At 47.9% G+C, this 14,689-nt stretch overlaps 1 protein-coding gene across 1 annotated transcript; it reads left to right on the top strand.

Moving 5' to 3' along the window:
* The first annotated feature begins 12,114 nt into the window (after nucleotides 1-12,114).
* On the top strand, nucleotides 12,115-13,951 carry LOC144888443 (THAP domain-containing protein 1-like). The gene is made up of 3 exons (XM_078766353.1): nucleotides 12,115-12,341; nucleotides 13,057-13,252; nucleotides 13,589-13,951. Exons 1-3 carry the CDS (start codon nucleotides 12,274-12,276, stop codon nucleotides 13,949-13,951), a joined length of 627 nt encoding a protein of 208 aa, XP_078622479.1. The 5' UTR covers nucleotides 12,115-12,273.
* The last annotated feature ends 738 nt before the right edge of the window (nucleotides 13,952-14,689 follow it).

The raw sequence follows: 14,689 nt of genomic DNA, 5'->3' as shown, positions 1-14,689 counted from the left end.
ATGGTTTCAGAGTTATGACGTTTTCAAGCACAACGTTTAAAACCCAGCTCTTCCCTCATTTGTGATCCAATCGAGGGGAAACTTCACAGATCTGTTCAGCATATCATTCTACTAAAATGCCCTTTTGGAATTTGCGATAGGTCACGTGGTTTGGCAGATATCGTTAATTAAACGCACAAAATAAAAACATTTATATCTCTTGAACCATTTCATTGATCGACGTGAAACTTCATACTGTAGTAGACGGCATGAAGAGTAACAAGTGTGCAAAACTTGAAGATGATTGGATGTACGGTCTGGAAGCTAGAAGTTGTTATTGAGCGAAGAAGAAGAGTCTTCGACTGTGGACGATTAATTATATATTTATCACATGTACAGATTTGCAGGCATCGTTGACACAATCTCACGGGTTATTTTGAACCTCAAATAAAATTATAATTCCAGATTTGTCAATGGCTGAGGTATATTAACAAACAAATAAAACAGATTTGGCAAAATTCTCTGACTTTTGTTTTTTGTAAGATCGCATAGTCACCCATGGTTGTGAGAGGCTGAAGAAGAAGAAACCTCGCATGGGCTTCCCAGACCAAATAAATAATTCTGGCTCTGCGATTTTCAGGTTTATTACTCCCACCAGGGAGTAATGCATTCGATCATGTCCGTACGTGTGTGTGTGTGTGTGTGTGTGTTTGTGTGTGTGTGTGTGTGTGTGTGTGTGTGTGTGTGTGTGTGTGTGTGTGTGTGTGTGTTCGTATGTTTGTGTGTTCGTGTGTTTATGAACAAGATATCTGGAAAAATTCTGAATGGATTTGGATGAAAGTTGGTGGGATGATTGCCCTTAGGATAAGGAAGAATTGATTCGTTTTTGGTGAAGCTCAGGTTATTATTCTGGACCCAGGAATTTATTTTGGGAATTTTTTAAAGAATGTTTTTTCTGTTTTATTGCATTAAAGCTTTTATTCTTATTCGTAAATGATGTTTTTCTCCTCTAATTCCGAGATATATTGTTGCGGTTTTGTAAATAAAGTCAACACCGCCCATAGTTAGTTACACCACAACATGTTGCTTCGCATAGTTAGTTATTTCTTATTAAATGTGAAGTATAGTCTCCTTCCCAGTGTTTGTATGCATTGAGGCAGGCAGAGTAATGGTAGGCCTCATTGCAGCCTAAAGTGCCTCGTCATGGGCCTAGGCCAGGCCTTGCAGGCCCGAGGGAGGAGCTGGTGGGCATGGCCGGTGAGCAGCGAGCAGCCAATGAGAGCTGAAGGGAGTGGCTAAGGGTGACCAATAAGGGGCTGTCATGACACGTGACCCCAGGCGGCCAATGGAGGCCCGTGGAACGTTTGAGTGGGGGTGTCGGGGGGGGGGGGTATAAAACGCAGCCCTGACTTCCCGCTCTCTCTCTCTGACTCGCGCCAGGCCCCTGCATATAGACTCTCTGACTCGCGCCAGGCCCCAGCATATAGACTCTCTGCCTCGCTGATCCTGAGATATGCTGCTCTTCTCGTCGGGTTCCTGCTACGTGCACGTCCTTGATCAACGTCCCTGCCATTTGCCGTAATCATCTCCGGCTGTGGTGTCCACGGTTGGAGTAATCCTTGGGGGTTTTCCGTCCAACAAGCCCGACCAGGCAAGCTGCACGAAGCGGCCACGCATTGTGTGCATTCCCCTCTTCCTTCCCTTCCCCAAACGAATCTGAGGGCCTTTGTCTGGGAACCTAGGTAAGGCCGCTAAGATTCTCCGCTTTGTCCCTTTTCTGTGAATACTGTACATTGTAAATAAATCCTGTGGTTTGGTTTCCAACCTGGCCGTCATCGTCCTTTCAACACTGGCCTAGCATTGCCCAAATTAAAACCGCTCGATCGGGTTCAATAGTGTTAACGGCATGAGTTACGCGACGCACATCCGCTCGGGCATCCCATACCAGCGTGACTCATGCGAGGTTCAGTCCCCATTCTCACAGCTGCGTGTGTCGAAGGTACTCGGGTTGGAACCGTTAACCCTTCCACATGTAGCTGCGGGCTCGGCAGCTGGAATTGCTTGGCAATCCGTCCACCACGAGTGTAGTGTGGGTGGCGGCCTCTTGGACTCGGTGTTCGAGGGAGAGCAGGGCTTAACCCCCCCCTTAGTACGTCGATGAACCCGAGATCCGCAACAAAATTGGTGTCTGGGAGTGGGATATTTGGACTTGGAGTGTGCTTCACGTGCTCAGAATTTCGAGCGTACAAAATTTAGTTAAAAAAAAAAAAAATTAATTCGTGCAATGGCAGGCCAAGATGACCATGTGCAGGTGGGAATAGAAAATGTGGACGAATTAATGACCCAGGACCAGCAGGAACAATTATTGGATGGGGGAGTTGATGAGGGTGCAGCAGGAGGGGGAGAAAATGGTGGCGCCTCGCCTGCGGTGGCGGAGGCCGGGTCCGCTGTGCAAGTGGGTTTTAACATGCAGCTATTTATGGCGCAATTGAGAGCATGCTTGGAGGTGCAAAGTGAGAAATCAACCAGGGAAATGAACAAAATGGGTGATCGATTGGCTGATCGGATGGATACCATGAGCGAGGAAACAAACTGCAACCTGAAAAAGATGGGGGACGAATCAAAGTGCAACCTGAAAAAGATGGGAGAAAAGCTAATCGACTCAATGTGTAACACGAAAAAGATGGGGGAGGACATTGGACTTCAGATGAGCAGGGAGGTAGCAGTGGTATGCGACGAGGTGAAGCGGTGCGAGGAACGTGTAGAGGAGGAAATAGTATTAGTAGGGGTGCACCGGGAAATAAAGGAGGAAGAAGCAGGAATGAGTGAAATTAAAAAGGGACGAGGAGAGACAGAGAATGAATAACGGGAGGAAGTTATGGAGTATGTATAAGGTTTGTGTTCCCACCGGGATGACATGCTTGCTGACCAAATGGAAAGTTTGCAGGTGCTGGAGGAGAAGCGGGGGAAGGAGAGCCCCAAGGTGAGTTGTAATATCGGGAATGTGTTTGGTGCGAACGGGTGTTCGGCTAGCTTGGGGGTCGGGCGAGACCCGGGCGTTCGTGAAGGGCCCATTGAGAAGAAGTGTGCAAGTGTGAGTACGGAGTGTGTGGAGAGAGAGTGCACACCAGAGTGTGTGGAGAGAGAGTGTGTACCAGAGTGTGTGGAGAGAGAGAGAGTGCATACCGGAGAGTGTGGAGAGAGAGTGCATCCCGGAGTGCGTGGAGAGAGAGTGCATACCGGAGTGCGTGGAGAGAGAGTGCGCACTGGTGTGTGCGATGAAAGAGTGTGTAAAAGACGTATGTGCAATGGAGTGTGCGATGACGGAGTGTGTGAAAGGCATGTGTGTGCCGGGGTGTGCGAGTATGGAGTGGATAGCGGGTTGTGATGACGTGACTCATGCATCGACACCGACCGGGGTTGTGCTTAGCGGCACGAGTAGTGTACGCGAGCTCCCGGTGAGTGGTGTGCCATGGAGACCGGAGGGAATTGGTGCTGCGTCAGTCTCACAAGGACCGGCGTGCACGATTCGTGCTCCGGCCCCGGCACGGTATTGTTGGCGCCGTACCGCGGCAAGGGCAATCGGCGGGTTTTGAGGGGAGACTTGGAATTTCAAGGCCACGCACCCTACCGGGTGAGGTTTTGTGACCGTGGCCGGCTGTGTCATCATGCATGGGACCGATGGACCCCACGCAGGGATGGAGCCTGGCACCTGGGCCCATCAATTCCACCCCCCTCGGATCGTCAATGCCGGCCGGACACCCCATACAGGCGACCAACCACTCGCATGGATCGCTCGGCCTTTAAATGCTGAGCCGCGACCAAGTACCTCAATGGATGGGGGCTCATAGTTTAGAAGACTGGGGGAAGTAGTGTACCCCACGTGGGGGAATGGTAGTGTGACCATTCCTCACACGGGGAGGGAGGGACATGAGCACTAGTTTAGTGGGATGGCAGTGTTAGGCCCATGGAGGGGCCAGCAATGGTTGCCTCCATGGGCCACCGAAGCTAGCCGAGGGAGGGCTAGGATAATGTAAGGATTTAGAGCGACCATAGGGCCAAGATTTAAGTAGTGACACCTGAACAGTAGTGGGGACGTAGAGAGTTTAGGTGGTTGTTAACAAAGGGTGTGCATAGTTTAAAGGGATGAAGAGGGAAGCACGAGTTGTAGGGGAAATTAGTTAGATAGATGATGCTGTGTGTGTGAGGAATTGTGTTTGAGAATAAATGGAATTGTGTTGAGGTGTGAGAATAAAAGGTGTGGAAATAATTGGTGTGGAATGCATGGTGTGGAATGCATGGTGTGAAGGATTGAATGGGGGGGGGGGAAATAGAACCCATTCACGGAGGCCCGGCGGGGTAGTTCAAAGTTGGGTAGAGGGTGCAGGTAAATTGCATGGATATTGACACCTGTGGTGCTGATGGTAGAAAGTAGTGTTTTGTGAGGTGCAGGAGACAGTGAAATGGCTGGGCATGTGGTTTAATTGGTAGTTATGGTTATTGAGGCACTCCGTCACTGGGAGCTCGTTAGCCAGGTAAGGCCGCAGGTAGGCTATGGGAGCCAGTTACGTTAGCGTATGAGTGGGGCCCGAGGATCCAGTGGAAGGACCAGGGTTGCCCAATGCCAAGGTAGGCATCGAGGGGGTAAGCGCCAGGGAGGGCCTTCCCCAGGTAGATTAGGGTAAGGAGCATGCAAGCTCAGGAGGTGGCTCCAGTGACGGAGGAGCACAGGTAGGTAGACCTGCTCGTAGAGCCACACGACCCAGCCCTGAAATAATTGTGCGAAGGCACAGAGAGAAAATTTGTGGGGTGAGACCCAAATTCAGAGGGCACCACAGGGTGCGCAATGGGAATTCTGGTTCTTAGAACCACATCATTTAAAGAGGCCTACTGCCAGGGTACGACCCCGGGGAGTTTAAAAGAGTAATGTTGGTAGTGTAGTTGGGATGTGAGACCCCTTCGCACCATCCACAACCATTCACCACGGAGGACAAACTTCACACCGAGATGCTCTGTAACCTTTTTGGGAAGTGAGATGCATCATGACATGAGTGAAACATTGCTTTATTCCATCCATTCCTTCCTGGGAGAACCTGGGAGGGATTTGGGGATGAATTTGGCGTTAGAGGGGGACATGGGAGACAAGACGTAGAGACGAATTGTAAATACAAGGGGGGCTAGGGTAGTGTAGCCAATGGTGGGGGGTACGTACGGTTAGGGACGTGCTTGCTCCGCTCACTCTGCCGCATTCCTCTCACCACACCAGGTATGGTGGTACCTGGTCACCTTGTTTTTCACGTGCACTGTTTGCTTTTCCGTGTGCTCGTTGCGCCTTGTCTCCCTTCCCTGCCCAGGACCATTTGGAGACCCACCTGTGGCAGCATCTTGCTGCCAAACATCCCTTCATCTTGCACGTATGGACCACAAGCCTTGTGGCCCCGCACCTCTGCTGTGCAGCATCTTGCTGCCAAACATCTCATCATCTTGCACTTTCGGACCACCTGCTGGGTGGCATTCTGGCCATATGGACCACCTGTTGGGTGGCACGGGCACCACACACACATGGATCACCTGTTGAGTGGCTCTGATGCCACGCATTTGGACCACGTGTCAAGTGGCCCTGCTTGTGAAAAAAAAAAGATCCATATGTGCAATCGTGAAGATTTAGATGGCCCTGATCTTCAAATGGCCTGTAAGCCGGTCAGGGCCAGCCAGTTTTTGTTAGCCCGCACAAGACAAGATGATGACGCCAGCAGCAAGTGCCTCCATTTCCTTCCTCCATTTCTTCCCTTGAGTCCAGGTCCTGGGGTGTAGTGTTGTAAATAAAGCTTAAGTGTTGTGCATGTAAATATAGGAATTTTGCCCACCGGTTATGTGTAGTTCAAAAATTCCGGAAATACGTGAACAGTTGTGGGTTTGAGTCTGTTAGATAGCTGCTCAACGCATTAGGAGGGACATATCTAGTGTAAATGATGTCACACACAGGGGATTAGAGTTAAATGTTAGGGGGATTACATCTATGTGTCACACTAATGGTTAAAGTAAAAATTGAATACCAGACGCTACCGGTCACTCCGGCTGAGGTCGACTCGGGACGAGTCTGGTCGGAGAGGGGGGTCGTGTTGCGGTTTTGAAGAGAAAGGCAACCCCCAATAGTTAGTTACACCACAACATGTAGCCTCACATAGTTGGTTATTTCTTATTAAATGTGAAGTATAGTCTCCATCCCAGTGTTAGTATGCGTTGAGGCAGGCAGGGTAATGGTAGGCCTCATTGCAGCCTAAAGTGCCTCGTCATGGGCTTAGGCCAGGCCTTGCAGGCCCGAGGGAGGCACTGGCGAGCGTGGGCGGTGAGCAGAGAGCAGCCAATTGGAGCTGAAGGGAGTGGCCAAGGGTGACCATTAAGGGGCTGTCACGACACGTGACCCCAGGCGGCCAATGGAGGCCCGTGGAACGTTCGAGTGGGGTGTCAGTGGGGCTATAAAACCCGTCTCGGGCTCCCCGCTATCTCTCTCTCTGACTCGCACCAGGCCCCTGAATATAGACTCTCTGACTCGTGCCAGGCCCCTGCATATAGACTCTCTGCCTCACGCTCTCTGCCTTGCTGATCCTGAGATACGCTGCTCCTCTTGTCGGGTTCCTGCTACGTGCATCTCCTTGATCAACGTCCCTGCCATTTGCCTTGATTATCTCCGTGATCATCTCCGCTGTGGTGTCCAAGGTTGGATCGATCCTTGGGGGTTTTCCGTCCAACGAGCCCGTCCAGGCAAGCTGCACGAACCGGCCACGATTTGTGCGCATTCCCCTCTTCCTTCCCTTCCCCAAACGAATCTGAGGGCCCTTGTCTGGGACATGGTAAGGCCACTAAGATTCTCCACTTTGTCCCTTTTCTGTGAATACTGTACATTGTAAATAAATCCTGTGGTTTGGTTTCCAACCTGGCCGTCATCGTCCTTTCAACATTGGCCGAGCATTGCCCGAATTAATACCGCTCGGTCGGGTTCAATAGTGTTAACGGCACGAGTTACGCGACGCACAACCGCTCGGGTGTCCCATACCAGCGTGACTCATGTGAGGTTCAGTCCCCGTTCTCACCGCTGCGTGTGTCGAAGGTACTCGGGTCGTGACCGTTAACCCCTCCACTCGTAGCTGCGGGCTCGACGGCTGGAATTGCTTAGCAATCCGTCCACCACGAGTGTAGTGTGGGTGGCGGCCTCGTGGACTCAGAGTTTGAGGGGGAGCAGGGCTGAACCCCCCCACCCCTCAGTACGTCGACGAACCCGAGATCCACAACAAAATCAAAATAAATTATCTGACAGTTAGGGCCTACTTTTTTTTTCATTTATTGTTTTCGGGAGAGGGGATGTTAAACAAAACGTATTATTCCAACTTGACCCACGTTGGGAGTATGCGCTCCACTGAGTGGCGTTGTTGTTTATGCAACTTCCGATCGGTCGGGGGTCCCAATATGGCGGCCGTGTGGCCTCATCAGCAAACACACTCTCATCGGCCAGGAGTTCCTCCATATCATGGAGCTGTGAGTGGATACCATGTCGGATCTGTCAGCTGCGCTCTGCCCGCCATTGCACGTTATTGAGTGTTTCGATTCAATACATTTTAAATCCCTTCCCGAATCGATTGGTATATCAAATCAAGTAGCTCAGCAACCTGTCATTTTTAAACGAATGATGAGCTACTGTATGCTTGTGTGATAAGCGATTGATGGATATAAAGTGAAGCGTTTCATATTATCGTGGTGGATCTGGTTATTGAACATTTTAACAGCGAATATATATTCCCCTCAATGTCGGGGCCCTGGGAACGTGCCCATTGTGACCATTGGTTAATCCGTCACTGGGGATGAGGTTAATATTAGTAGAAAAAGCAGGTTTAGTAAAATAATAACTACGTTTAATGCAAACAAATGCAACAAAAACCAAAATAAAAATTGTATAACTCCTAATGTTGATACATATATCGATATTGTTTAGCAAATCCACACTATATTATATTACACGATCACAAAACACCCCTCATTGGTAAATGGACCAACCCGTGATCATGGCGTTGCAGTTTTTACCGTTGCGGTTTTTAAAATCAGAACACCTGTCCCAAGGTGAAACAAAACTACTCCAGCGATGTTGAAAAAGGAAACACAACTCAGCATTCGGTAGAGAGCATACCTGCACCAGGTGAACACCTTATGTTTTGTTCAGTCGGACACTGAAGGATTGAATCTAGATTCGACTTGAACCAAAATCTAATCGCTTGTTCTTGTCGCTTAGTAACTCATAGTTTTGTCATAATTCGTCCACAACTTTATGAGATATCGTGCCATAATATGTCGTTTTTGGCCATATCATTGGTGAAGAATCGTTTACAAAATTATAAAATTATCCGACCCGGATTCGGATTCGGATCTTCACCAAAATTGAATCGGTTCTTCCTTGTCATACACACAACTTGTCCACCAAATTTCGTCCGAATCTGTCCACAATAATTTGAGATATCGTGATATATTGTCGTTTTTGGCCTTGTCTTTCAATGGTGAAAATTCACTTTAAACTTTTCAGATCCAGTTCCGGATTCGGATCCGGATCTTCACCAAAATCGAATATTTTCGTCCTTGTCACACACCCAACCTCTGCACCAAATTTCGTCCGAACCTGCCAACAGTTTTGTGAGATATTCTGTTCACAACAAACAGACAAACAGGGGTGAAAACAAAGCCTCCTTGATGATCCACCTTCATTGTGGAGGTAACAAAAGGTTGAAAAGGGTTGAACATCACCCGAAATTAACTTTGTTCATTACGCAAGCGGAAGAATCACAAAAGGGTCTTCGGTCTGTCTAATTTGTGTGATCAGTCACCAAGCAGCTTGCTATCGCTTGCCAAGCCAGCCGTTCCTTACCAACGGTTTTGATAAAGTGCTTGATTGTGTGCTTCACCCACTTGGCGAGCACTCTAAAATAAACTTTTTGTTCTTCTACAAGCCTCGTCTTTGTATCCAAAAACAAATAAATAAACAAGAAAGACGTCGTACAGAGCACAATACTTGATAAAATCCACCACCAAGTCCCCAAAAATGTTTCCATTTAGACATCAAATTGTCCATTCTTTGAGATTAAAGTTGACAATCTTAATCATAGCTCATTGATTTTCAGATGAAAATTGATGATTTTGAAAGTTTGACCTTTAACCTTTTGACCTTAAAATAGATGGTTTCCCAATTCAGTGAGGCACTTCACAATGGCTCTTTAATGTTCAGGTTAATCGGATGAAAATTGATGATATTTTTTAGACAAATTGATGATTTTAGAAGTTTGACCTGGAGTAGACATTTGACCTTTTAACCTTAAAAAATAGTCCAAATAATTCCCCAATTCGGTGATTCAACATGCAAATGCTGTTCAACGTTCATGGCAATCGGATGAAAATTGACTATTTTAGAAAGTTGACCTCAAGATTACCTTTGACCTAAAAAAAATCAATAGGCTTCTCAGTTGTGACTACATCTACAACTTCGTAAAGTTTCATGACGATCAGGTTGGAATTGTAACTTGTGGGCAATTGATATAGAAACAGACAAAGATGTAATCTGTTGTGCATAGAGTGATACTTGCGAAATCCCTAAAATAGGTTGTTGTCCTTTGGCCAATGTTGACCTTTAGGCTTATGTTGACGTCAAAAATAATAGGTGGCTGAATTCATTGTCCTGATATGCAAATCTTCTTTAAACTTCAAGTGAATCGGATGAAAATTGAGGATTTTTATAAATCTGCCAAAATTGTTGACTTTTGGCTTATCCTGACGTTTTGACCTCAAAATCAATAGGTTTGTTTTTTCTTATGGCCAACTCTATGATTTGCTGAGGTTTCGTAAAGATCGGTGGTTTGTGCCCAGGGCCCCAAAAAATGTTAATCCACCTCTGCCTGACTGACTGACTCACTCACATATAAACACTCACTCACTCACTGTGAATCACTCACTGTGAATCACTCACTCACGTATACACTCACTCACTCACTGTGAATCACTCACTCACTCACTGACTAAGTGACACACTCACTCACACAACGACTCATACTCACTGACTGACTTAATCACATACTCTGTGACTGTCTCACTTACACCCACACACTCGCTCACATACATACTCATTGGCTCACACTGACTCACTCAACTCAATGACTAACTCACACAATGCACTCACTGTCTGCCTCACTGACTCTCACACACACACACACACACACACACACACACACACACACACACACACACACTTACCTTCACTCACTCACCTACGGATGGACACTGCTCGATCGATAAGTTGACTGGACTAAGGTCCAGGTGAGCTAAAGACGTGTTTATTACCTCGTAAAAAGTAAGACAAGTTTTCGGAATCCTTTTTAACAAAACACGAATGCAGGTTCAAGTGGGCATCGTGGGGAGTGACGCATTTATTTTATATCAATAAATTATAAAAAACGGGGAATATCAATTAATTATTTTAATTATGAAAGGTGGAAATATCAATTCATTATGTTCTGGCGGACACGAAAGCCCACTGGCGTGGTGACATCATTCCGCGCACCAAGTGGGCGGCGGCCACGCCCTAGGGTTAGGCGTGGCCTGAGGATATACATGGGGTGCGCAGCCCGGAGCGGGCGAGTGTTAGTGAGCTCCTGAAATAAAGACGCTTATAAGTTCCCGCTTGTCCGCTTCCTCCTTGCTCGCAAGCAGCGCGCGTAACGCCGCGCTTTACTGGTGACCCTCGACGTTGGATCTGCCGGAGCGATCCTTCCACACACGACGCCATTGCCATAGCCAACGACGCAATGTCGATTAAGCTTCCCGAATTTTGGGAGGCCAAGGCCGAAGTCTGGTTCGTCCAAGCCGAAGCCCAATTTCAGCTTCGGCGCCTCACCGGCGACGACACTCGCTACTGCCACGTCGTCGCCTCCCTCGGGCCCGGCACGGCCGCTCGAGTTGTGTCCGTCCTTCACCACCCACCGGATGGCCACAAGTACGAGGCACTCAAGCGGCTACTCCTAGCCACGTTCGGCCTCACGGACGACGCACGGGCCGACCGCCTCCTGGATCTCCCTGAGCTCGGCGACACGCGCCCGTCGGTCCGAATGGACCATATGCTGTCACTGTTGGGCGACGAAGCCCCCGGTTCTCTATTCCGGGCGCTTTTCCATCGCCAACTTCCAGCGCAGGTTCGCCTCGCGTTGGCCGGGACCGTGCTAACGGAACCTCGAGCATTGGCAGCCGAGGCGGACAGGTACTTCGCGGCTTCGGACACGCGGGCGAGTGTCGGTGCGGCCGTCACAGACCTCGAGGCTGATGCTGCTGGTGATGATAATCCTGCTGATGATGCTGATCCACAGCATCAGCTTACACAGCATACGCAGCATGCTGATACGCACCTCGTGACCGCCGCCACGCCCCGCCCACCGCCACGGCGAAAACCGGCACCGCGGGGAAACCTGCTGACTCCACCGGCCTGGCGGAGCCAGCCGCACTCCTCCAGCTCCACCACCTGGTGCTGGTTCCACGCCAAGTTCGGTCACGAGGTTCGGCAGTGTCATCCACCATGCTCCTTCAACAGGTCGGGAAACGCCCGGGCCGGCGCTCAATAGTAGCGATGAGCGCCGGCCGTTCGAGCAGCCTGCTGTTCATAACGGACACCTTATCCGGGCGCCGTTACCTGTGCGATACGGGAGCGCAGGTGAGTGTCGTTCCCGCCGGTACATCAGACAAGCACGCCGCGGGCAGGGGCCCCGCGCTGCTTGCCGCGAACGGGACGCCCATCCGTACATACGGAAAACGCTGCCTCTCTCTGCGGTTTGGGGGGCAGGTTTTCCGATGGACGTTCGTCACCGCCGACGTGCCCATGGCACTGCTTGGCACGGACTTCCTGTGTGCTAATGGGCTCCTGTTCGACGTAAAGCGCAGACGTCTTGTCCAGGCTGAGACGTTCAGCTCGCTCGCTTGTGTGCTGCCCAGCTCGTCCAGCAGCTCAACGAGCGGCTCGCCGAGCGGCTTGCCAAGTGGCTTGCCGAACGGTTCGGTTCTGGCCACATTGGTCTGTACGCTTCCGGCAGCGGAGGAATTCACCCGCCTCCCACAGAACTCAAATAGACGTAGAAGAACTATGCAGGCCGCTGTGTGGCCCCTCCGCCGCAACGCGGCAGCCATTTTAGTTAGCGCAAGACACCTCCGCTTTCTGCGTACAGATAGGCCTATTGTTAACATGAGCAGTGTGAATGTTCAACAAATATCAGCAATATGCCTTCTTGTGCTGCAATAAACTGTACAAATCGACTTGTGAAAGGTTCTGGGAAAACATTCCACAGGTAAGTAATTTATTTTTCTTAATTATGAAGAGTTTACTCGCCAAACTCTAGTTAAACTTTCACGTTATGCACAGATGTAGTTTTTCGTTTATGTAGTCCCATCTGTTAGTTTGTGTGTGTTTGTGTGTGTGTGTGTGTGTGTTTGCGGATTTGTCAGTGCATTTTGACTTGAACCAAAGGCCGTGCCTTTGCTTGAACTTAAGGACTCTAGCTCTTAATCTCTTCTCTCCCAATTTTGTTGAGCCACACACAATTTTGGGCTGTTAGGAGATGCATAAACATGTTCAGTTATCAAGGATCTAGGTTAACATTTGTCGTCTAATTAGACTAATAGGGTTGTATTTTGTAATCGCTTTCTTTATCGTTAGTAATTGTTACTTTGTGGAAAATATTGGTGTGACGCGTGAGTGAGTGCAATCTGTGCCCATTTGCCCTAGTTAATCATAATGTAGGGTGAGAGCCAAGATAACATTACGAGTTTAACTGATAAAAGAAATAAAGCTTGATAAAGTATTTCCCTTGCTGTGTGTACAATGTCGCCAAGCAAAAAATATTGGGGGCTAGAGTATGGTCTAGTGATTGAATTTTCGGACACTGTACCGTATATAGAGTGTAGAAAACATGTGGGGGGCAGGCGCGTAGGAAGCAGTTTTGGTTGGGGGGGGGGCAAAGACCCAAGGGGGCTCACAAATTTTGTCTTTTCTTTTGAATATAGATTTCCCAAGGATGGTTCAACCCTTCAGAAAGAATGGCTCGTAAAGATGAGGAGGGACAAGTGGACACCCAGCAAGTATGCCAGCCTATGCTCGGATCATTTTGATGCTGAGTGCTTTGACCGTACTGGCCTGATAACCAGACTTCGCCAAGGTTCAATTCCAACCATTTTCAACTTCCCAAATCATCTCCAAAAGGTAAGTAAAATTCAGAATTCTTGCATTAGGCCGGTTTACTAACTAAAGAATAGAGGCCAAAATAAAATAAAATAAAATTTTCCTTGCAAACTTTCTGACAACCAAAAATATATATCATAATAAATGAATGAATGAAAAATACAAAATAAACATTTTTATCAATCTAAAGTTCCGATGAAGTTTAAGCTACCATTGAAATGCAGACAAATTGTCTGATCCATTCCAAAGGCAGTAACACATACATGTACTATACATATATAATTTGTGAATTTTGGGAAACTGAACTAGTCTAGTTATACATTTTCTTTTGTTTATTTTTATCTTTGTCACTTTTAGACTGTGAAACAGCGCAAACCACCTCGTCCAAGAACCAGCCAGAACGACTCTCCAACTTCGTCTTCAGAAACACCACAGTGCTTGGCGGGTTCATCCAGCAAGGCACTGCCTACATCTCCAATCAAGCAACATCATCATGACCACACTTACTTTGTTTCGGATAGTCCAAGGGGTGTGAAACGTAAGCTGGATAAAATGCAAGATATTGTCATCTCTCATCAAAAGCGACTCAAAAACACTCAACGTAAATCTCGTAGACTTCGGAAAAAAGTCGACACTCTAGCGACCGTGGTAAACACCCTGAAACAGAAAAATCTTATGTCAGAGCAAGGACTAGACATGCTTCAAGCATGTAACATGTAACATGTAACACACATTGTAATGGCATATGTTTTTAATGCTTTTTCTACGGGAAATATATATATCTGTATTGTATTTTGACTGAATGGAAATATTGGAAAATACATTACTAGAAAACTAAGAAAAATATTCATGTTTGTTCTTGTGTTTTAACGTGCATATTAAATTGCATTCATCATTATAGATTCATAGAATAGATTTAAAGAATTAACAAATAGTAGAAAGAGAGAGGGAGAGAGCATATAGTAGAAAGAGAGAGCGAGAGAGAGAGAGAAAGAGAGAGAGAAAGAGAGAGTGAGTGTGTGGGGGGGGGGGGGGGGGGGGGAAGGGGGAGGAAGGGAAGATGTAAAAACATGACCAGAAGGGGAAGATAGTAGAGTGAGAGAAGGGAACAGGATTGAGGGGGAGGAGGGGGGGGGGTGTAGTGGAGAGCAAAAAAAGTCAAGTTCTGTGATGGAGAAACTATCATACTGAGAATTGGCATGAGAAGGGAGTGGAAAGGGGGAGAGAGAGAGAGGGGGGGGGTTGTGTGTTTGTTTTTAGAGCTGGAGAGACAATTATGTTGAGAACTGGAAAATAATAGAGGAAGAGAGGAGCAGGAAAGAGAAGGAGGGAGAGAGTGGTAAAAAGTACATGAGAAAGGAGCAATAGGCAGAAAGAGAAAGAGAGGGAGAGGGGGTACAAGAACCAGCAAATAGTAAGGAGTGAGAGATTAGCAGCTAGAGATGAAATGGAAAACTA

This window comes from Myxine glutinosa, chromosome 1 (assembly GCF_964187855.1).
Source record: "Myxine glutinosa chromosome 1, kmMyxGlut1.1, whole genome shotgun sequence".
NCBI lineage: Eukaryota > Metazoa > Chordata > Myxini > Myxiniformes > Myxinidae > Myxine > Myxine glutinosa.
This window is presented reverse-complemented; position numbering and strand designations above follow the sequence as displayed.